The 25,404-nt window shown below is 36.0% G+C and overlaps 1 protein-coding gene across 5 annotated transcripts; it reads left to right on the forward strand.

Moving 5' to 3' along the window:
- Positions 1 to 422: 422 nt before the first annotated feature.
- Positions 423 to 4,412, forward strand: LOC108480753 (peroxisome biogenesis protein 2-like). 5 transcript variants are annotated; one of them, XM_053019710.1, is made up of 8 exons: positions 423 to 734; positions 1,223 to 1,339; positions 1,434 to 1,587; positions 2,198 to 2,334; positions 2,420 to 2,517; positions 2,801 to 2,900; positions 3,487 to 3,653; positions 3,992 to 4,412. In XM_053019710.1, the coding sequence occupies exons 1-5, from the start codon at positions 627 to 629 to the stop codon at positions 2,459 to 2,461; spliced, it is 558 nt and encodes a 185-aa protein (XP_052875670.1). In that variant the 5' UTR covers positions 423 to 626; the 3' UTR covers positions 2,462 to 2,517; positions 2,801 to 2,900; positions 3,487 to 3,653; positions 3,992 to 4,412. The 5 variants fall into 5 exon arrangements, with proteins under 5 accessions (XP_052875670.1, XP_052875669.1, XP_052875671.1 ...); XM_053019709.1 differs by having other exon boundaries at positions 2,198 to 2,517; positions 2,801 to 2,870; XM_053019711.1 differs by lacking the exon at positions 2,801 to 2,900.
- The last annotated feature ends 20,992 nt before the right edge of the window (positions 4,413 to 25,404 follow it).

Raw genomic sequence — 25,404 nt, forward strand, 5'->3', positions numbered from 1 at the left:
TCAAATCTAGTCAAGTGAAATAAAACTTGAGCTGAGTCAAATCGAGTGAAATTGTTTGAATTAAATTAAAAATTAAATATGTCAAATTAAAATCTTACTACAAAGATAACTAATTTCATATTAAAGCATATAAATTTAAAATTATATATATTTAAAAATTTTGTCACAGAAAATAATAAATAATAAGATATTTTAATATGATAAATTTATTTAGTTTCAAAAGTATTATTTTAAAATTTTTAAAATATTTTTAGAAAATTTTAGAAATTTTATAATTTTTAAAATATAAATTTTAGAATTTTTATAAATATTTTAAATTTTTAAAATTATTTTAAATTTTAAAAATTATTTTAATTATTTTAAAAATTTTGTTGGGTTCAAAACTGATATAAACAAAAAATTATTTACGTGAATGTATTATTCGAATCATTTAAAATATTTAAATTACAAAATTAAACTTAACTCAAGTTTTGAAGCTAATCCACCTCTCAAGTCTCATGGTTTTTAGCTGCATTTTCAGCCTAGAAAAAAAATTTTAAATTACATCTTCAAAAACCTCAGCGGGACATAAATCTCATCAAATGAAATTCCCCCAAAACAAAGAATCCATTTTGTAATCTCTTCAAATGATTTTTGTAAGAAGCAATCCATGCCCAGCACCACAGGAAGATGCTTGGATTACTTCTTACCAAAGGCTAGTTCCTCACTGGCACTCTGTTTCTCTTTCTCATCAGGTAATTTTCTTTTTTGTGACACTTTAATTGAAGTTGAACAGAAGAATTGATTACCCTTTGTTTATTTTCCTTTCATCTGTTTGGTTAATCACACAATTGCCTGGCAACACTTCAAAGTTCAAAATATTATGTTTTAAGGTACCCTAATTTCCCTTTAATATCCATGGGGTTACTTGTTTTTATTGAAATGGTATCTGGAAATTTTCTTTTTTTATGCAAGGGGAATAGGTTTTAGGGTATCAAGGAATAAAATTTGCTAAAGCTGAATGAAATTGCATTGTTATGGTGAAAATTTTAATATGAACTTTTAATTCTCTGTTTATGCATATGGAAGGCTTAATAGAAAAGTTTTGATCTTTATGCTTAATGGTGAATAGGTTAAAGATCAATATCCAACTGCTAGGTGGAATTCTTTTCCTGGTTGCTCTAATTCTGCTGTTATTTGAACCTTTGTAGATTATTTTATTTACACTTCTGCTATACTGCAGCATTCCACTATATCGATATCAGTATCTAGAGTTAATCAATTTGATGCTGCTAGATTGGATATTGAGATGTCAGCCATGTTAAAAGAACAGCTGGTTAAAGTTTTCTCTTTGATGAAGGTATTTTTGCTATTGAAGGCATTCGTGGTGTATGGAAAATGAACTTACGCTTTGCAATTCTATGATCTTGTTTCTCTATTTTGTTGGGGGTTAGCCAGGAATGTTATTTCAATACCAACCAGAACTCAATGCATTCCTCGAGTTTCTCATTTGGCGGTTTTCAATTTGGGTAGATAAGCCAACTCCAGGAATTGCATTTATGAATCTGAGGTATAGAGATGAACGTGCCGTGGCATTAAGAGGAAAAGGTAAGAAGGTCTGGACTTCTCTTTCTTATTCTGCTACTTAAGAATTGGCTTTCAATTCTTTGATTTCTCTTATGTTTATCATATAGATGAAGATAGATATATCTTTGAAATTTTTATGTTATATTTTGGCACTAGAAAAGTGTCTTGCTCATGTATAAGCATTGTTACTAACCACTTTGTCTTCATATAACTCATGTGCTGTGATAAATGATTTGTTTGCTATTGAGGATTTATTTATTTTTTTAATAGCAGGAATTTGTTTCTTTTACTTCTATTTCAATTGAGGTTTATGTATGCTATGCCTCACATTAGTTTGCCAAACAAATCATTCTCTTGTACCTCGTCCTTTTTTTTATTTATGGTCTTGACTTTATCAGCGACTGAATTATCAGTTATTGTATCAAAATAACATCTATTCCTTTTTGAAATAATCCCTTTTTACTGCATTTTAGAAGATGGAGCATTTGTCCTTATTTAACACTGTCAGTTTTAAAGAGTTCATCCTAATATCTGCATAGCACTTACCTTGGTTAGAATTTTCTTAGCTCTCCTTTCTCTCATGTAGCCTTACCTACATCCTTAGTTTGTCTTACTGCATATCTTTCTGCAGTAAGAACAGGTTTGGAAGGACCTGGGCTAACTTTTGCTCAAAAGATGTGGTATTGTGTTGCTGCAGTGGGTGGTCAGTACATCTGGGCTCGTTTACAGTCATTCTCTGCTTTTTGCAGATGGGGTGATTCTGAGGAGGTTCTGGTTTCTTCTTTGTGCTCTTCCCCTAGGAAGAGTTTGGACTCTGTTTAAACTCAATACTGTTTTCTCCTTTCTTCTTCAGAGGCCATTGGCACGGCGAGCTTGGGGTTTGATGCAACGTTAGGGGCTTTAAAAGGCTGCATCTTTTGGCAACCTACTCATATTTCTTTATACTGGAAGGTAGGTTTCAAAGTGTTGTTTTTCATAAGAGGTAGCCTTATAAATGTTGAAGCACATGTGTATTCGAATCTCATTAATACTGTAGGAAAATAAACTCATCTTAAGTTTTCCATTTGCCATCGTCACTTTGCGAAACTAATCTGTTTGTCTTGTTCTTGCTTTGGTAAATATTACCTTATTCTATCAAACATGAAACCTGATGGCTAGAGAACTTTTAGCTGGTTTGAGAAACCTTGTTATTCTCTTCAGCAGAGTTGATCTAATTCCACTTGTTTTAATGCAGGTATAGAAACCTTATTGAAAGATCATTACAAGGGAGGCTTGTCTATGAAAGTCCTAATATGAATCGAGCTGTTAGTTTTGAGTACATGAATCGTCAGTTGGTGTGGAATGAGTTCTCAGTAATCCTTGTTAAAGCCAGCGTGTCAATTCTTGTGCATCTGAATGTTCAGTTTCTAGATTTTTATATGTACTCTTTATTTATAAGAGGAACATTAATATTTGTCTATAGGCTAGTCTTTACCGAAGTAAAAGATATCAAGTGAGGTGTATATTGTGGAGAAATCGACAAAATGATTAGGAAGGGATGGGAGTTTCTATTGCTGGTAAATAAGTATATATATATATATACATATTGAGTTCCATCAAACTTGGAAACAAAAGAAATAAGGAAAATTGGAAAATATCTTTTTGGGCTATGCTTTATTCTGACTTCTGAGAGTGGGGTTAAAAAACTTCACATGTATTGCCACCATGTCTCCATTTAACTATGAATAAAGAAGTTAACACTCTGTCATTAACATATTCGGTGAAGGAGATGTCTAAGGCTTGTAATTTGCTCATGGAGTTTGTTTGCTCCAATGCCTGTATATTATAGGATCATAGCCTGATTGTTTACCATTTTGAGTCTGCTCAACAATGTTTCTTCTCATCTGCAATGACTGTAACTATAATACTTACATTATGCAGGAGATGTTGTTGCTGCTTCTCCCTCTTCTTAACTGATCAACTGTTAAAAGTTTTCTTCACCCTTTCTCAAAGGACAAATCTTCGAGTTCTAAAGAGGATGACTCTATTTGTCCCATTTGCCGGGCAAGTCCAACACTTGCTTATCTCGCTCTCCCTTGTCAGCATCGGTAAGTTAACTGAATTCTTTCCTATCCCTGTATACACTTCTAGCTCTTTTGTTGTTATATCAGGGTGATGCTGTGAACAACACTTAACCTTGTTCCGATTTTTCATATCCAGTCTATTTACGGGGCCTAATTTTTGAAAGAAATGAAGCTCCATATTGCCCTAAATTATGAACAACTGGCTTGAAATATGTCTTATGAATTTGAGCTCCATAAAAGAATGCCATGTGCATACTGTCACCATGCATCTTGGTAATTTAACGAATGCTACTCGTAACAGCTGTTTCCATGGAATGCATTTGGATTTTCATACGTGGCTTGCTTATAAATGATATTCACAGGTATTGCTATTACTGCCTTAGAACACGCTTTGCTGCGGTTCCCTCATTCCAGTGTTCCAGATGCGGCGAGCCTGTTGTGGCGATGCAGCAGCATGGCAGTGTTGTTACATAAAACTCAGTAACTTACATAGGAAAATACGGATAAGAGCGCTGTGCCGTTTAGAAACCTGTATAACAAAAATGGCCCAATGTGGCATACAAAACATTTTAGAAATGAAGGTTTTTTCCAGAGAAAAAATTGTACCCAATTCAGTTGGGGATGGGGGGGATGAATGATTCTTTGTCAACTGTGACATTAATAACGGAGGTTACTTTTTGCAGCTAGTGGAAAAGGGGGAGGCTTTTTTCATGATACATAATGTGTTTGAAAGCATCGTTTTGATGGTTAAGAATATCATATTCAAATTGCATTAAAAATAAAGAGAGTAAACACCCCATTGTCGTTGCTGAGATGGATAAATCTATTTACATATAAAGTAGGTTAGGTTGTAGTAGAGGATATAGGTAGCCCAGGAACTGTCGTGCAAAAGGCATGGGCGGGCGTGGTAGCTGCCATTGAACATAACAGGTCAAGGCTCACAAGCATAACAGGGCCAATATTTAGTGGCAAATTGTGTGGTTCTGGTAACACTTTTTTTTTAAGGATGACATCCTGTATTTTAACAATAATTTGTCTGATGTAATATCTTAGCTTTAATTTCGTTTATTAATAAGGTATTCGCGTTTAACGAGATTAAATACTAACATTATTTAACACTTGGTCAAATCATGAGCTTCTTTTGACTTATAGCTTAAGGATCTCATAGCAATTAGTCCAAAAGTTCTTTTCTTTTAAATTTAAATTAAATACAAAGCTACTTATTGATTTCATTTTTCTTTCATTCTCCTTTTGAATTTCTATCTTCTAAGTTTAAGTGATTGTTTTCAGGTACTTAGAGTTGATTGATTGTTTTTTTAGTAATGTCACGTGGCAATATATAATTGGTCCACGTGTCAACTTTTTTGAGAAATTAACATTGTTAAAGGTGAGTATCATATTGATAGACGAGATTAAAGTTCAGATATTACACTAGATAAATTGAAAGTTTGTTAAAGTAGAGGAGATTTTTTGTCATTATCTCTTTTTTTAATGATTTAATTTTGATAAAATTTAATTCGTTTTGTGTTTTGGTTTAAACACTTTGCTTTGTAAATTGTAACCAATGAATTACTTGTTCTTTCTTTAGTATTATGATCAGAAATGTCTTCCGCTTTTCTTGGAACTTCGAATTTCTAAGATTTAATTATAATTAAGTAGGCTTTCTATTTTTATCCTTTCTCTCGTATCTGTGGAGAGGCAAAAGCTTTGACCCAACCAAAATAATAAAATAGCAGTTAGATTCTTCCAAAAATAATAAATTTATAAATTAATATAATGACAAATTTTATTTTAATATTTTTAAAAATTATAATTATCTTTTAACAACAGCAAATTTTATTAATTATTAATAAAAAAAGGATCCCAAACAAAATATCCGAAATATCCAAATAACTATAAAAAATTAAAACTGAGATTTAAGTAAGCCGCAATCATTAATCAGTAAGCCCAACTCTAAATTTGCATTCAAGGGATAAGAAATTAATACATGGTGAAAACATAAATCTATGGATCTTTTCATTCAAATGGGCAAAAAGTGGTGGGCAGGGACCTCTATTATATCACCCATTGTTGTTAAACCAGTTAAATTACTAGTTTTCAATTGAATTATTGGTTTTACAATAATTAAATAAAAAATTTAAAATATTAATAAAAAATATATAAATAAAATTCATAGCCAATTGGCAGGGTGGTCTTTTTTAATCTTAATTTTCGATTTTTTATTGATTAATTAATTTTCGATTCAAGTGATTACCTTTTAATCAGTTTTCGTTGGCTTTCGTTTCATGGGTCAATTATAAAGTTTGATTCAAACACGTATTGACTTTAGTATTTCTAGTCATAATTCAAACCCACCACGGTTCTTAAGATGACATTTCCAATCATTTCATTAGGAAATATCAGTAACAAAAACAAAACATGTACAGTGCTTAATTACGGAAAAACAGAAAAGAACAGAACTATGGAGATATTTTGTATTCTTACAATATAGCAAAAAAACAGGTGAACATGTTATGTTTTTGAGACAAACTTGAAAAATGGGGGAACAGAGAAAAAGTGTTGGTAAGAAGAGAATGATATTGGGTAAAGGATCATGTAGAAATAGGTGGTCCTATCTTTCTATATATCTATCAAAATGGACAAAAATAATCATCCGAGCCAGCTAGCTGGGTAGCTTCATATACTCACATTTTGTCCATTAATCCTTTGTTTATCTGCATTTTTTTCTCTAATTCTATTATTCTATTCCCTTGTAAACTATCACGTACTTCAAGTCAAATTAAGTGTAGCATCCTACCCACCCTCTTTTTTACCCTTCAGGTACAATATACTTGATAATTTTGTTTCACTCAGGTCACGATCTTCAAAACCAAGTTATCAAATTTAATTGATAATATTAAATTATAGGAGATCTAACATAGAGTATAACGTGATAAAAAATGGATTCTCTCATGTCCTTTGCTGATGGAGGTACCGAAAAAATGGGGAAGCCGCCTACGACGGGTGACATTAGTCAGGTTGCTAAAAGAGTAGGATGAGGGAGGATGATGCGGAGTTTGATATGAGATTGGTGAATTATCCGCAAAGTGTTTCTTAACCGTCTTTCAAGTATACGCTTCTAAACAGTGGTCAGGGCTCTGGGGATAAAGGATCCTCTTGGTTTGACGATGATATTGAGTTAGAATCCCATGTATTAACTTTTTTGTTCGAGTACGCTCATTCATTGAGAAGAGTATGGCTAGTATTGTGATCTTGAAATTTCTAGGAAGGAAGATTGGTTTCAATGCTTTTATGAGTAAACTTCTTATGCTTTAGAAGCTGTCTCAAAATTTTCAGTTGATGGATATTGAAATGATTATGCGAAGGCTCTGTCAAGAGGTCCTTGAGTGATTTTTGGAAATTATCTTACAGTTCAACCATGGAGTAGTTCATTTTGTCTAAGTATCTCTTTCCCCAGGAATGTTATCGCATGGATTCGTCTTCCAGGTATATTAGGTGGTATGTATAAGTGAAGTATTCTAACGGCTAGTGGTAACATGATTGGTAAAGCGATTAAGATTGATTATAATATTGATCAATGTGCATGGGGTCATTTTACTCGTTTGACGGTTAGCGTTAATTTGAACGAACCGTTAATAGTATCGGCTAGAATTGATGGACGATTTCAATGTGTGGAATATGAGTCTATCCCTAACATCTGTTTTGAATGCGTATGTTATGGTTATCTACGAGAAATTTGTCCTAAGGTTGGTGCTGTTAATACTGAAAAGAACCCAATTGATGTCATTGAGTCAATGGAATCATAAGAAAATGAGATGGTAGTGACGGAAAAATTTGGACCTTGGATGGTGGTTGCAAGGAAAACGCATAGACAATTTAGGAAGGATAAAAATCAAGGCAATAATCCTTGGGTGATAGCTAATAAATCGAATTTTTGAGGATACACTCTTCAGGATGGCCTTGACTGCGTCCACGCTCATTGCACCAAATTTTTTAGATAAAAAACAAAGGAAAGAATGGCTATTCACACAATTGAGGTGTTCCAAGAGTCGTTGAGAAGGGTGGTTGGAGAAAGGAAAAGCATAAGGATGAGAGGTTAGGCCAGAGAGTATTTATAGGTGAAGTTGGTTGCTTCCTTGGCACTAAGTCTTGACACATATCTTTGCTAATCTTCTCACGATCGATCTCCTAGGGAACATGATAACCTTCTTAGCACAATAATGATGGGATTAATGAATCTACTTCGTGTAAAGAAGAGGTTCAACATTTATCTTTGACAATATAAATTGAAAGCACTCCACGTATCGAATATGTGTATGCCGACGAAGATCATGGTTGCAAGGTGCCACCCGTGGACGACGTTGCGTTCAGCGAGGTGAGAGCAAGAAATAATGAAGACTCTAGTAGTAGTAGTACAATTATTAATTATTTATATTCAAAATTGCTAACTGATTGCACGTCCTTAATTATGGAAACTGTATTGAAAAGTGAAGCATAGGGGTAAAGGGAAAAAGCACTATTTCTGTTTTTAGCTTACTTACATTATTACATGACTGAGAATTCTTTGCTAAGAAAAAAAAAAACACCCCATGCCACTGCTGCTTCATCATTCAAGCCTGCTCACCTGCAATTTTTCACGGTTTTATAAGTTTTTTTTTTTTGGGGGGGGGGGGGTTTCTTCAAAATTCCACACCTATTCAGTTAGTACATACCTATTTTATTTTTACGAAAGAGACCTATAAACTTTAAACTCAATCATATATATACATATATGTATATATATATATTTTGAATAACTTAACAATTTCTGCTTATATATGTTCTTTTTAACATAATACTTAGAATTAATTATAATCTTTCTTTAACTTATAAATAGTAAGATAATGTACTTCAACGTACTAAAGACTATATTCTTATATTAACAACAATACTCATATTAATTAAGTTAAGACTAAGTCAACTACACTTATATACTTTTATTTTGAGTAATTTGGTTTGAAATGGCGGGCCTCCTTGATATTGGATCAATTCTGAAATATCTCTTTTGTACAGTATAAAGCATTGCAAATGTTGTCTTTACTCAAAACTCAAAAGATTGTCAGTTGCCTATATATATATATATAAAACTTCTTTCTTTCCATATTCTTAAATTAAATAAGTTGATTCAAATAAATTCTTCTCCTTTCATCTCTTTTAATGATTTTTATGGTCTCAAACATTAAATCAACAATCAAATCGATGGCCCTTCCTTTTCTGCATGCTTTTGCTATGTCCCAGTGTGCACACTTTCAATTTCAAATTAGCATACATATTTTTAATTTTATCATATTTAATAATGTCGTAACCATTTAAAAAAAAATGGGTATCGACTTGGAGAAAAAAGAAAACGGGAGTCGCCACCAATCTTTTTAGGTGTGATTGGATCACCTTGTAAAATTAGTTGTTTTTAATAAATGGTTTGATTTATTTAAACAACGATTTTGGTCCACGTAAATCAAGAAAACAGGTTTGGGAGTCAGCTACGCATGAGGAAGGATTAGCACCCTCGTAGCGCCCAAAAATTGGTACCTAGTTGATTAATTAATATCTTAGTGTCGAAAATTGAAAGCTTGAAAGACATTGAAATACGATCCCTCTTCGTAAAAACGCTAATTTGAAAATGACCGAATAGATTAAAACAAACGTTAAAGACTCTCTCATCTCGAAGTAATAAAATGTCACGCCCAGTAAGTTAAGACACGACATATCAAACTTTGAGAATGAGCTTGCCTTTATTTAAAATTCATATATTCTAATTTTTTTTTAAAAGGTTGTTCGGTTATTTAGGATAAACAAGAAAAATCGAAACCCAGTAAGTTAGGGCACGTTTTCTCTAATTTCCTAATACTGAATACTGCCTTTATTTTACAACAAATTCTTACTTCGAGGAAACGAAGTGTTATACCCAGTAAGTTAGGGCACAACACCTCGTACTTCCGAAAATAAGTATTATTCAAAACTCGTATTGCGATTTAAAAGAGTATTCCATATTTAGATTAAATGAGAAAAGTCGAGACCTAGTAAGTTAGGGCATGATTGTCTCGAATTATCAAATACGGAATATTTATTTTTATGAAAGAATTATTATTGGGTTAGATAAAACCTAAATTCGTGATGGAACGAGATAATAAAGAACGCATAACAAATAAAAATCAATAACTATAACAAGATAAACATAAACACAAATATAAATAATAACGATAAATACGAAGGTAAGATAAATGAGTCGAACAAATAGTAAGAAAGGAAATAATGAATAAGCTAAATGTTTGAAATTATTTAAAAACTATAAGTAGAATAGATGATGAAATAATAATAAAAAAGTAATGATATGTAAATAAAATAAATATGCTAAAATATATATATTTATTAAATTAGTTAATATAAAAAATAATAGCGTATAAGTAAATACAAAAAAGAAAATATAATAATAATAGTAAAAACACAATAGTAATAATAATGAAAAGGTATTATAATATAATAGTAATAATGATAATAATAGTGGTATTAGTAATAATAATAATAATAGAAAATAATAACAATATTAAAATAACACTCTCTCCTCCCTTCTAAATCCGGCTATTGGTCCGATTTTGTTCGATCCACGGACCCCACGGTCATGCCGGCATTTGCGCCACCGTACACGCAATGGCGGACCTCAAAAAACCTTTTCAAGAATGAAAATATGGGTAAACTTCTTACTTTTATTTTTACTTTCATATAAAAACAAAATAAAATTGAAAGGAAAACAATAAACAAACAAAGAACTTAAGATGAGAATAGACAAAAGAAACCTCTTTTGCTTTGATCTTTTGATTAATCTCCAAAAACTAGCATTTCCAAAAAAAAAAACCTCTTTCTGACATAGTCTTGAATGACTTTTATAGCCAAATTTTACAACTAATTTTTTTGTAGGCAAGTGGAGTGGTTGGGATGGTTTAGTGGGGTGGTTTAGTGGGGTGGTTGGAGTGGTTTAGTGGAGTGGTTTAGTGGGGTGGTTGGAGTGAAGATATTTGAATTTTTTTTATTTCATAAATGGGCCATTAGGGTTTAGGTGATTGGGCTTTAGAGGTTGTTGGGTTTTGGGCTGTTGGGTTTTTAGATGTTGGGCTTTTTAGCCCGGGCAAAATTTGGGCTGTACAGCTGCCCCTCTTTGCTTATTGTCGTGTAACGTCAACAGAACAAAGACTATAAAAAGACCAATTTTGCCCGGGCTCGCCGAGTCTTGAGTTCTTGATCCTTGATCTTCTTTAAATGGCCTCTTGACGGCTTCAATCTGTTTCACTGCAACTCAGGAAAGCGATATCTGCTATCTTTGATCTGCTCCCCATCTAATACAGAGACGCCAAATCTGTCATCTTCGATCTGCTCCTCGTCTAATACAGAGACGGCAAATTTACTTCGTCAATCTACTCCTTGCAAACTCATGACTCTCATGTTGATATCTTAAATCTGTTCCCCGTCGAACACAGAGACGCCAAATCTGCTTCTTTGATTTGTTCCTTGTAAGCACAAGGATGCCAAATCATCTTGGATCTTGCTTCGGTATAAACATCTGAAGGCCAGATCTGCTATGTATCTGCTCTCCGTCGAAATGGAGATGCCAGACTTCGACTTGTTCTCTGACAATACAGAGATGCCAAATCATCTTAGACTTGCTTTAGCGTAAGCACGCGAAAGCCAAATCAGCTATATCTTCGATTTGCTCCTTGTAAGCATAACGATGCCAAATTATCTTGGATCTTGCTTCAGTATAAACATCTGAAGGCCAGATTTGCTATGTATCTGCTCTCCGTCTAAATGGAGATGCTAGACTTCGACTTGTTCTCTGACAATACAGAGATGCCAAATCATCTTAGACTTGCTTTAGCGTAAGCACACGAAAGCCAAATTAGCTATGTCTTCGATTTGCTTCTTGTAAGCACAAGGATGCCAAATCATCTTGGATCTTGCTTCGGTATAAACATCTGAAGGCCAGATCTGCTATATATCTACTCTCCGTCGAAATGGAGATGCCAGACTTCGACTTGTTCTCTGACAATACAGAGATGCCAAATCATCTTAGACTTGCTTTAGCGTAAGCACGCAAAAGCCAAATCAGCTATATCTTCGATTTGCTCCTTGTAAGCATAAGGATGCCAAATTATCTTGGATCTTGCTTCAGTATAAACATCTGAAGGCCAGATTTGCTATGTATCTGCTCTCCGTCGAAATAGAGATGCTAGACTTCGACTTGTTCTCTGACAATACAGAGATGCCAAATCATCTTAGACTTGCTTTAGCGTAAGCACGCGAAAGCCAAATCAGCTATGTCTTCGATTTGCTCCTTGTAAGCACAATGATGCCAAATCATCTTGGATATTGCTTCAGTATAAACATCTGAAGGCCAGATCTGCTATGTATCTGCTCTCCGTCGAAATGGAGATGCCAGACTTCGACTTGTTCTCTGACAATACAGAAATGCCAAATCATCTTAGACTTGCTTTAGCGTAAGCACGCGAAAGCTAAATCAGCTATGTTTTCGATTTGCTCCTTGTAAGCACAAGGATGCCAAATCATCTTGGATCTTGCTTCAGTATAAACATCTGAAGGCCGGATATGCTATGTATCTACTCTCCGTCGAAATAAAGATGCCAGACTTCGACTTGTTCTCTGACAATACAGAGATGCCAAATCATCTTAGACTTGCTTTAGCGTAAGCACGCGAAAGCCAAATCAGCTATGTCTTCGATTTACTCCTTGTAAGCACAAGGATGCCAAACCATCTTGGATCTACTTTAGCGGATCTGCTATGTCATGCCTATTACCCTCTCGCTAGAGGTTAAGGTCGTCATCTTTGATAACTCAGAGAATAATTATGCTTGATAATTAGGATGCCATGATCGAAATGAGTCGGATGTTCCTAATTAAACATGTTATGATGCAGAATTTTGTGAATATGACCCTTATCCTAGACGTCACCACTCATTCCTTCATTTGTCTTTTCAAAGCATTATTCTTGCTCAACCTGTAGGCCTGTACCTTTTCTCTAATGCTACGGTCCACTGAGGATGTGTGAATTTCTCGAACAATTGTCCTGTTTTAGTTTCTTGTATTATCTAGAAATTCTAGAGTAATGCGCAAAACTTCATTTGTAAATATATTTAGTTCGTCTATCATTATTTCAATGCAACATGGAAGATGAATAACTCTTTAAGAATAATTAAATTTGAATGAATTAAAAGGAAATGATATAAAGGAAATTAATCTGAAAGCCTATCTTTAGGAAGGAACAAAATCTAAAGATAGAAAACAGGATAAAAGTTAGATGCTCAAGATATTGCTGCTTGAGTGCCTATACACCAGCTCCATAAAGTCTTTCTTGAGTTCAACATGTGTTTAAAATGATCCAAAGTACTTTGTTAATGGCCCAATATGCAACGTGCTTCGCCCTTCAAATATAGCAAGATCACTGTGTACTCTTCAAAATTTGAGCTGCCCTTTCGGGTTTTCAACTCAAAACCCCTTTGGTCACAAGGTGCCCTTTGCGGGTTTTCACCTTGGCCTCTCCGTTTTTTTTTTAATCTCAAGGTGCCCTTTACGGGTTTTCACCTTAGATTCTCTTCTCCTTTAGACAAAGTATTTTTTAACTGAGTCTGAGTTCACTGGGTTGGGTAAACTTTTCCCACCCATTTCCATTAAGATCAATGCACCGCCGGAGAAAGCTTTCTTCACGATATACGGCCCTTCCCAATTCGGCATCCATTTCCCCCTAAAATCCTTTTGAATAGGAAGAATCTTTTTCAGTACAAGGTCTCCCTCGTGGAACTCTCTGGGTTGAACTTTATTGTCATAAGCTCGCATCATTCGCTTCTGATACATCTGACCATGCTGAATGGCTCTTAGCCTCTTTTCCTCAATCAAGTTCAACTGGTCATATCGGGATTGAACCCATTCAGCTTCATCTAACCTTATTTCAGTCAAAATTCGAAGAGAAGGTATTTCTACTTCAATAGGTAACACTGCTTCCATCCCATTAACTAACGAGAATGGGGTTGCCCCGGTAGAGGTTCTGACAGATGTTCCATAGGCCAGGAGTGTAAACGGTAACTTCTCATGCCAATCTCTATAGGTCTCAGTCATTTTCCCCACTATTTTCTTAATGTTTTTGTTGGCAGCTTCTACTGCCCCATTCATTTTTGGACGATAGGGGGAAGAATTGTGATGCTTAATCTTGAACTGGTTGCAAACTTTTACTATCATTTTGTTGTTCAAGTTCAATGCATTGTCTGATATGATCCTTTCAGGCATCCCATATCGACAAATGATCTCTTTCTTCAAAAATCGACTCACAGTCGGCTTAGTAACATTTGCGTAAGAAGTGGCCTCTACCCATTTTGTGAAGTAGTCAATGACCACGAAGATAAACCGATGTCCATTTGAAGCCTTCGGTGATATTGGTCCAATGACATCCATGCCCCACATGGAAAAGGGCCATGGAGAAGTCATAACATGTAGAGGTGAATGTGGTACATGTATCTTGTCTCCATAAATCAGACATTTATGACATTTCTTGGCGTAATTGATACAATCCCCTTCCATGGTAGACCAATAATATCCAAATCTCATGATTTGTCTAGCCATCGTGAACTCATTTGCATGTGTCCTGCATACGCCTTCATGAACTTCTTCTAAAATTAGCTTAGCTTCCACGGCATCAACACATCTCAAAAGTACTTGGTCTTTCCTTCTCTTGTACAGGATATCCCCGTCCAAGACATAGTCGCAAGCTAGTCTTCTCAACGTTTGTTTGTCATTTTCATTGGCTTGCTCAGGGTATTTAAAATCCCCTACATATTGTAATATATCCTGATACCAAGGGTTATCATCCTCTTCTTCCTTCTCAATGTTGCAAGAATGTGCTAGAGCCTCATAGACACTCATTTGAATTGGTCTTATCTCTTCTTCTTTATTCGCCTTAATCATTGAGGCCAAGGTTGCTAAAGCATCTGCCATCTAATTTTCGTCTCGTGGGAGATAATTGAAGGTGATGTCATCAAACTCCTCAAGTAACCCCAAAACTACCTTTCGATAATTGATCAATTTAGGGTCCCTTGTTTCCCATTCACCTCTGAGTTGATAAATTACCAACGCAGAATCTCCATATACTTTTAGGGTTTTTATACCCTGCTCTATAGCTGCTTGTAGTCCCATGATGCACGCTTCATACTCAGCCATATTGTTCGTGTAATCAAAGTCCCGTGAAAGGGTAGTGATTGCTATTTGGGGATACCAAGACTGCCCCAATTCCATTTCCGACTGCATTAGAAGCCCCATCAAAATTGAGCTTCCAAGAAGAATCTTCGGTCGTTGCTATACACATCAACTCCTCATTTGGAAAATCAAAGTTCAATGGCTCATAATCCTCTAGAGCCCTACTGGCCAAGAAATCTGCTACCGCACTTCCTTTGATATCCTTCTGACTTATGTAGATTATATCAAATTCTGAAAGTAAAATTTTCCATCTCGCCATTCTTCCATTCAGAGCCGTTGACTCCATCATGTATTTCAATGGATCAAGCTTTAAGATGAGCCAAGTGGTATGGTATAGCATGTACTGTCTTAATCTCCGAGTTGTCCAAATCAGAGCACAACACAACTTTTCAATCAGTGGATATCTCATCTCACAGTCAATGAACTTCTTACTGAGATAATAGATTGCCTTCTCCTTTTTCCCTGACTCGTCATGCTGGCCAAGCACACATCCCATATGTAATGGCCTAAATTCAAGGTTATCGGAACAATGGTTTCGTAACCATAGATCCGATTTAAAGAAAAATTTATTTTAATATTTTTTCTTGAAAATTTATATGATAGGAAAATCGTATGAAAATATTGATAGGAAAATTTTATCGATTTAGTGATTAGTTAGAAAAAGAAATTATTGAAGAAATTGGGTAAAATAAGGTATCGGGACCTCTATCTCGTAAAAACGAGTCAAAAATAATTTTATAAATATTTATGAAATGTTATTAATGTGGTATTAAAATTTCATTAGGAAATTTTAATGTTTGGGTAGTCAATTAAATGAAAAGGACTGAATTGTAATAGGTGTAAAAGTTGCTAGAGTGATTAAATAGCTTATTAGTCTAATGAGAAAGGATTTAAAAGGCAATTAGACCCAAAAGTTATTTGGGCTGGACGGCAAGGGTATGCAATCAGCAGAAAAATTGATAAATTAAGGGTAAAATTGGAATATTGCAAAATTAAGTAAATAAAACTAGGACTAAATAGGAAATATCTAGATTTCTCTTCATTTCTCTTCAATTCCAGCAGCTAAAAACGCCATAGGAGGGTTCTCTAAGCTGGTCTTTCATAATTTTTGCACCAAGTGAGTTAATCCTTGCCTTTTTCTTGTAATTTTTGTGTTTCTAAGACTTTTACAACTAGATCCTACTATTAAATTCATTAGTTTTTGATTTCATAGATGAAATTTAAAGTCACCATGGTTGAGTTATGTAAGTTTATGATGAAATAGAATGAAATTAAAGCTTTAATTTGTTTATGAGATGATTTTATTAGGCAATTTCAATGGAAATTGATTTTTGGGACCTAATTGTGAAAATGTTTGGAATTAAAGTCTATTGCTGAAATTCTGATTCCTAAAGGTTGTAAACTAGTTTAAGGTGATAGAATAAAATGTTAATTGAGAAAAATCAGCTCAATTGAGAGGCTAATTGAGTAGGGACGAAATTATCATTTATTAAAAGCTTAGGGGAAAAATGGTAATAAACAGCTTGCACTAAAACAGTTTGGACAGCAGCAGTATACTAACTTTGAAAAATCACCAAAAATTGTAGGAATCGAATTAGAAGATGAACAAAATATGTAATTAAAGCTTATTGAGTCTAGTTTCTCATAGAAGAAATATTGTAAGCAATGGATTTGTAAATTTTGAGATATAATGAATTTTGTGAGACAAGGTCAGAATGAATTCGGGTTCCCCTGTTCTGACTTTTAAAAATCATAAAAAATTGAAGAAAAACAATTATGGGCTTAAATTTATATGTCTAGAATCCTTAATGAGTCTATTTTTAAGAGAAACAAATGAAAACATTATTTTAATTCTGTATGAAGAGATAATTAATTTTTAGTGAAGAAGGGTCAGAACTGTCGACAGCAGAATAGGGGTGACTTTAAAGAATAAACTGTACTTATTGGATAAACCAAAAATTCTGAAAATTTTATGGTAAAAATATATATGAGTCTAGTTTCAGGAAAAATTAACGGATCTTAATTTGGAGCTCCGTAGCTCAAGTTATAAATAATTTAGTGACTATGACTCAAGTAGACAGCTTTGAATGAACTATAAATAATAGTTGAATTATAGAGAATGTTGCATATGAACATGAAATGTATTAAATTGATAATTAAATTTATTTATTTAGATCCAGAAGATTCAAATACGAAGCTAGATCGAGGAAAGGAAAAAGTTCACGATTAATAGATTTTTACTGTTTACAAACAAGTATCAAGGTAAGTTCGTGTAACTTGAATTATATTCTTATTAAATGCTTGAAATTGTATGTTATTGATGTGAATATGATTTGAGTGTTCATTATATGGAAATTTATGAAACATTGATATATTTGATAAAATGGGAAGAAATCCCGGTTGAATGAAAAGAAAATTCGATGGATCTCTAAAAAGGAATTGACGGTAAAAAGGATCTAGCCCGGACGGGTGATCCTATCCTGATATAGCCCTCCCGAAGAATATGTGTAAAATGGATTTAGCCCGGACGGGTAATCCGAATTAGGGTCTGAATTTAGCCTGGACTGGTAATTCAGATCCAAGCTCATTAGAGTAATTGTCGTTGCAGGGGATTTAGCCTGGACTGGTAATCCCGACAATACTCTATGAGTTTATATTGCAGGGGATTTAGCCTGGACTGGTAATCCCGCTGCAAGGTTGAGGTTCGCGGGAGTGTGCTCTCTGAAATGGAAATGTGCGCACATGAATATGAATTGACGGACCCGGAATTGTACACTAAAAGTGTACCTCTGAAAATCCATCGAAATTCCGATAAATTCAACGGGATAAATATGAAAAATAATAAGGGAATGAAAATCATGGTATTGATGAGTACATCAATCATGGTATATATATATTATTGATACATGGAAATTATTGTACTAACTTGAATGTTGAGTTTGTGCATGTTAGGGTAATAATGCATTGAATGGATATATGAATGTTTATTATATTGTATTGAAAATATTAGGTAAGTATAATTCTTGTTACATGAGCTTACTAAGCACAAAGTGCTTACCCGCTTCCTTTTCCCTGCTTTTGTAGTGTTAAGAGCTCGGAGTCGGATTTGGTTGGAGACACATCACACTGTCAACCTCAGGATTTCGGTATATAAAGAAACTTTATTTTGGAAATCAATGGCATGTATAAGCTAACAAAGTAAATGTTAACGTGAAATGAATGTAAAGTTAGCCATTAGTATGGTTAACAAACCTGGTTATAGATATGTGATGACGTTATCTTATATAAATGCATAAATCTATCATGAAAATATGTTGAATTGAAAAAAAAAAAAATTAATTCGTAAACTCCGGTAATGCCTCGTACCCTATTCCGACAATGAATACGGGTAGGGGTATTACACCATAGAATTACTGAACACTGACAAGTACAGTATTAACGGCTTATCTAGGCTAGGTGGAGATAATACCGGAGCATTCAACAAATACTGCTTGACCTTTTCAAAAGCATTCTGGCATTTCTCATCCCAAGTACCTTGATTGTGCTTTCTGAGGAGGCGAAAGATAGGGTCATATTTTTCGGTTAGTTGTAAAATGAACCGAGCGATGTAATTCAACCTTCCTAGGAATCCTCGAACTTCCTTCTGAGTACGTAGTGGAGGTAACTCTCGTATGGCTCTGACCTTGTCTAAGTCAACCTCAATTCTCTTTTCACTGATTACGAAGCCTAATAACTTTCCCGATCTGGCTCCAAAGGTGCACTTTACTAGATTGAGCTTCAACTGAAATTTTTTCAACCTCAAGAACAATCTTCTCAAGACCTTAATGTGCTCTTTTTGTGTATGCGACTTGGCAATCATATCATCAACGTATACCTCAATATCCTTATGTATCATGTCGTGGAATAAGTTTACCATGGCCCGATGGTATGTTGCCCCTGCGTTCTTCAGTCCAAACGGTATTACTTTGTAGCAAAAGGTGCCCCATAAGGTTATGAATGTGGTTTTATCCATGTCCTCTAGATGCATCTTTATTTGATTGTATCCTGAGAAACCATCCATAAAGGAAAACAACGAATATCCTGCTGTGTTGTCCACCAAAGTGTCTATGTGTGGCAGAGGGAAATTATCTTTGGGGCTACCTTTATTTAAATCTCTGTAATTAACACACATTTGTACCTTTCCGTCTTTCTTAAGAACTGGTACAATGTTAGCTACCCATTCGGGGTATTTCACTTCTTGTAAGAACCCTGCATCGAACTGCTTTTTAACTTCATCTTTTATTTTTAGAACAATGTCCGGCCGCATTCTCCACAACTTCTGTTGAACTGGCTTACAATCCTGCCTTATCGGAAGACGATGTACTACAATTTCAGTACTCAATCCGGGCATATCCTGATATGACCAGGCGAAGATATCCTTAAACTCTCGAAGCAACTCAACCAGACTATGCCTTGTGTCTTCGGTAATCAGTGTTCCAATTTTCAACTCCTTCCCTTCCTCTAAGGATATATTTTCTATTTCCTCTTTCTCATGTTGCGTGATTTGTTTCTCCTCCTGCTTTACCATTCTTAACAGATCGAGGGATACATCACAATCTTGAACATCTTCAAAATCCTGAGATTCCTCTAAACACATGTCTTGCTCGTAAGAGAAATCAGGAGTGGCAGTATCAGTGCTCATATCATTGATATTTAGAGACCTGTAGGGTATGAAAGAATATACAAAGAATGAATGAATCTAAGAATGATTGTTTATGTGCTATGAATAAAAGAATAAGAATTGCCTAAATTTAAAAAAATATTGGTTGATAAAAATGAAACAATGCTTGTTTAAAATCGATAAAAGTTATGTTTTATTTAAATAATAATAGATGAATATAGGCCTATTTTCACAAATGTAAAATTACTACTCCTAGGCCTTAGAGTAATAGACATGTTTCGGGAATTACTCTGAAAAATTCCTAAAGACTACAGGAAGGTCTTCAGCAGTCGAATTATTTAGAGAGCTCCCTGGCTCGTAAGGGCGAATGTCCTCGAAACTTCATTGCTCCAATCTTTCATCGTGCACAGCATTAATTTGATGACTCTCTTCTATCAGTAACCCTATTGACTTAAAGGATTTTGATATAGGTGGGAATGTCATAGGTTCCCACTCCACTTCTCCTCCGTTTAAACGCGCCTTCCTTCTCGCTTGGCGCCTCTCCATCTCCTGCTTTTTGTGCTTATGGTCTGGCTTAAAGCCCAAACCAAAGCGATCTTTCTTCTTAATCAGTTTTGGGATTTGAATCCCTCCTTGCAACTGTCTTCCTAGTCCTTTTCCCGGTAATGCCCCTTTTCCCATCATCATTTGCAGGGCCATCCTTGTGGCTCTAGACATTTTAGGTACCGGCACCTCACTTCCTTCCAAAATGAAAGTTGCATTGATGATTTCTAAAGAGCAAAAAGAACACTCAATAGCTTCTTCATTCGCCTCGACATAAGGGGCCTTGCTAGTGACTGCTGCTATAATGTCTTCCTCCGCGTTGATGGTTATTAACCGTCCATCTGTTACTAACTTTAATTTTTGGTGCAATGAGGAAGGCACCGCTCCTGCCGAGTGTATCCATGGCCTCCCCAATAAACAATTATAGGAGGGCTTGATATCCATTACCAAGAAATCAACTTCATGTGTATTTAGCCCAATTTCCAAAGGGATGTCCATTCGTCCCATCACTTTCCTTTCAGTTCCATCAAAGGCTTTTACCACGTTGTGACATGTTTTCATATGCGAACCGTCAATGGGTAATTTGTTCAATGTGGATAATGGAAGGACATTCAAAGCAGACCCGTTATCAATGAGTACACTTGGCAGCGTGTATCCCTTGCACCGAGTAGTGATGTACAAGGCTTTGGTTGACCCTATGCCCCCGGGTGGAATTTCATCATCATTAAAGTAGATGAAATTGTCCGCACTGATGTTATTTACCAACCGGTCCAACTTGTTAATGGATATGTTGTGGGTAACATATGTTTCTTTAAGTACCTTCAACAATGCATCCCGATGCACCTCAGAACTCAGAAGTAAGGCTAATACTGATATACGCGCCGGCTGCTTATGCAACTGATCGACCACATTGTACTCGCTATGCTTAAGGAATTTTAGAAACTCCTTAGCCCCCTTTTCCTTTACTGGCTCTTTGACAAGGATTTCAACCTCTTTCTTCTTCTCAACGTCAACATCTTTTGCTTTCGTGGGCTCCACTTTGATGCCCCCCATTATAGCCCTTCCCACTTCGCGTATGAGAACCTTCATTTTACCCGCTCTTAGATGCACTGGCTATGCTCTCCCCCTCAGGTACTGTTACACTGCAATCATAGCTCCATGACACCCTCTTGTCATCCTTGTAAGGGAAAGGAGTGGGCTTATGGATGACGATCTTGGGCCCATTTCGTGTCCCCACTTTCTTATTCCCTGGTAAGGAAATAATAATTCTTGGTCGGCTGGTTCCTTGTTGTTCATTTTCCAGCACACATATTTATCTTTTGCAAGAACTACCCTAAAAAATTTGTAGCTCTTTGTCAAACATAAGGCCTTGCACCATGGCCTTGAACTCCTCACAATTTTGGATCACATGACCCACCTCTCCATGGAATTCACAATAATTCTCTATTCCTCTTCTACCTTTTCCAGAGGTCAACATACCTCTCTTCACCATTTCCTCCCATACTACTTTCATGGGTGTCTTCACTTCAGCAATATCTTCCTTGATTTTTCCTTCCATTGTTTCATCAATGGCATTCACTCCTTGATTGCCATGATCTGGTAACGGATTTTCGGCATTAGGGGTACTGTCGAATTTCACAACCCCCATCTTGATAAGCCTCTCAACGGCTTTCTTGAATCCGGTGCAGTTTTCGATCGAATGCCCCGGTATTCCCGCATGATATTCGCATTTAGCATTTGCATCATACCATCTAGGGTACAGTAGCTGTAGTGATTTCAAATGAAATGGAGTAATGGCATGTGTATTATACAAGCTTTGATAAAGCTCACGATATGTCACAGGGATAGGCATAAATTACATTCTTTCCGAATTCTGTCTTATGCTCGATTCCTGTCTTTGGGTATTTTGTTGTTCGACCATAGCTGCTTTGGGTTGACCAACTGTGATTGCCCTCGAGTTGAGACTATTCACCTAATTGTCCTTTCTCCTTGGGGCTGATCGTTTAGTTGGTTCCCCTTCAATTTTACCGCCCTTTACGGCGTTCTCAATCATCTCTCCTACCATAATTATATCCGCGAAACTTTTCGTGGTGCTTCCAATCATGTGAATGATGAATGGCGCCTTCAGAGTGTTGATAAATAACATGGTGGTCTTCTTTTCTAACAGTGGTGGCTGTACTTGCATTGCTACTTCCCTCCATCATTGTGCGTATTGCCTAAAATTTTCATTAGGCTTCTTCTCCATGTTTTGAAGCATGATCCTGTCTGGCGTCATATCAGTCACATGGTTGTACTGTTGCATGAAGGCTTGTGCAAGATCTCTCCATGAACTGATTCTTGCACGACTCAACTGATTGTACCACCTAGCCGCTGCTCCTACTAAGCTGTCTTGAAAACAATGGATCAATAGTTGATCATTGTTCACATACCCAGTTATTCTCCTACAAAACATTGTTATGTGTGCCTCTGGGCAAGTAGTCCTGTTATATTTTTCAAACTCCGACATTTTAAATTTATGAGGAAGCACCAAGTCTGGGATCAAACTTAAGTCTTTGGCATCAATCCCTTGATGATTGTTAATGCCTTCCAAAACCCTAAATTTCTCTTCCAACCACTTAGAACGATCCTCCAACTGTTTTGAGGATTCAGTTGCCATTCTTTCCTTCTCCATCATATCTAGATCAGGAGTGACAGGGTCGATCAGGTTATCGCCCACGTTATTTCTCGACCAGATGGGAAATTCACGGGGATTTCAGCATCAACCGGCCCATGTTGAGGTCTTACAATAATAGATGACCTTCTAAGAGGTATCTCAGTTTGCAGTGGCACACGTGACGGAGTGAAACCCGGAGGATGATCCTCATCCTCCTCACCAGTGATAGCCATGGGGGTCTTCCCTTTATCAGTGGCCCTTAGAAGCTGAGCCATTTCAGCCTTCATACTCATCTGAACCTCTAGTATTTGTTCCCTCATGTCATTCTGCATCTTGGCCAATTGCTCTTGCAATTGGTCTTGCATATCCTTTTGCAATTGTTCGAACCTTTGATCCATACTCTTAGTTTTAGTGCGAGTGCCGTAGGGATGTGTGATTTCCAGATTTTCCTTTTCTACCTCTCTGGAAGTAAACTTTAACTAATTAGGGTCTTTCTATAATTTTGAATGCATATGATGTGATGTAATGCAAATGCATGAATGCAAAAAGAAAAGGAGATATTGATCTTGAATTCAATTCCATTAGAATAACTTTTCTAGAAAACAGATTTCTTTACATGAAAATAGATTACATATGCGGTCATGCCCTTCATAGTCCAAGTAAACGCTGATCTTTTCTTCATGGTCGAATCTTGTAAATTCTCTAAAAGATGCCTCTGCTAGCTAGTTGTTGCTTAATCTGAGCCTCGATCTCTTGTTCACTTATCTTCATGATACTCATAAAAAAGTGTCGGCTCTTGGATAATCTTCGTTGGCAATTAAATCAAGTCATGTATCCTTTCGTGGACTTCCGGTTTTTTCTCGTCATGCTCTTGGATAACCTTTGTTGGCTTGAATCTCTGGCAATTACATCATGTATTCCTCCATGGATTATCAGCTTTCTTTCGTCGTGTTTACTTGAACTATATTCAGACGACGGCACTAGAATCCACTTTATCAAGAAATTCATTTCCTTATGACAAACTATTCTATTTAGGAATCGAATTTCGAATCAACATCTTCTTTTCTTTGATGTAATGTAATGCAAATGCATGAATGTAAAAAGGTATCGATCTCGATTCAATCTCATTTAGAAAACTTTATTTAGAAAAAGAATATCTTTATATATAAATGGATTACATATACGCCTTTGCCCTAATGCCCAAAGTTCTAACTTTATCTAATAAAAGGGCTAACTCTCGACCTTTATCAGACGTTGACTCATACATCATGCTCAAAGCATCCACTCGTACTGCTAAGTCTTGAACAGATTCAGTAACCTCTCGGATCTGGGCTATTGCTCTCCAATAATATAATCCCTATCTCTGACTTGACCTTTAACTTGATGGAGCTCTTCTTTGAGACAATCTTCTTGCACCTCGAACTGCTCAATCCGAAGTTCACTACTATGCAATGCCGCTTCCAAATCTTTAACCTTACTTTTTAGCTCTTCTAACTCGACCGTAGGATCATGGTTTCTATGCCAACGAAGAGATCTTCCAAGCTCAGTTACCTTAATCTTCAACCCTTTATTCTCTCTCTCTAATGTCAAATTCTGCGACCACATTTCTTGGCACTTCTTCTCCCAACATTCGGCTCTAACTTTTTCCTCTTGAACTTCTTTCTGCCACTGTTCTAAAGACGTTCCTAACCCCACTCGCTTCAAAGATACTTGTGCCTTATTATACTTTTCTTTTAAATCATCTCGGTCTTCATCAACCTTCCTCTTTTCTTTCCTAACCTTTGCAACCTCCTTCTTTTACAGGTCGACATCTAGACTTAGGTACATCTTCTCCTCCTCAAGTTTTTCTATCTTCTTTTCGAGTTCTAAATTCTTTGTCTTAAATTCTTGCTTCATGATATCAAGCTCCGAGGGTATCACTTGTAGATATTCCTCCATTGGTCGAACTTCCTCCATTTTTGTCATAGGGATATTATCGTTAATCCTTCTACTCCTCCACTCAACATATTTCGATGTCGTAGCAGGATTAATGGCCACTTCCTTCAATCGATAAGTCTTGTTCCAAGTACTAGAAATTTCGCTAACCTTCCTCTTATAATCGGCTCTTCTGTATACAAACTCACTTTGAGCTAACCCTTGAGTCACTGGTACGAACTATCTCAATCCATGCTGCCTCAGCACGAGCAAAGAGGCATAACCAATGGCACCCCAAATTCTCAACAGGGGAACCCAATTAAAGTTGCCACATCGATAAAGTATATCACCAGGAACTATCCATGGAGCTCTCCATTTCACATCCTTCGACTGAAGATTCTGAAGTAATGCTATCCAATTCTCCTTCGGCACATCCACTTTTCTAGACGAGGCTACTATATCTTTCACTGGTGAGTAGTTCTTAAAGAAAACTCGATAAACAATCCTATCAATCAACCGAAAGTGACTATAGAACCAAGCCAAAAGTAACTGAGCACATCCTATAAACCTGCCTGCGCCAGCCCTCCTACATGCACCTAAGAACCTGAATGTTTCCGCCAAAATCGCAGGGACAAAAGTGACCCTTTTGCTGAGTCGATGAAAAAGATCCGTGGTTGCCTCGTCCACATATCCCAAAGCTCTAGGGAAAACCA

The sequence above is a fragment of the Gossypium arboreum genome, chromosome 10 (genome assembly GCF_025698485.1).
Source record: "Gossypium arboreum isolate Shixiya-1 chromosome 10, ASM2569848v2, whole genome shotgun sequence".
In the NCBI taxonomy this organism is placed as follows: Eukaryota; Viridiplantae; Streptophyta; class Magnoliopsida; order Malvales; family Malvaceae; genus Gossypium; species Gossypium arboreum.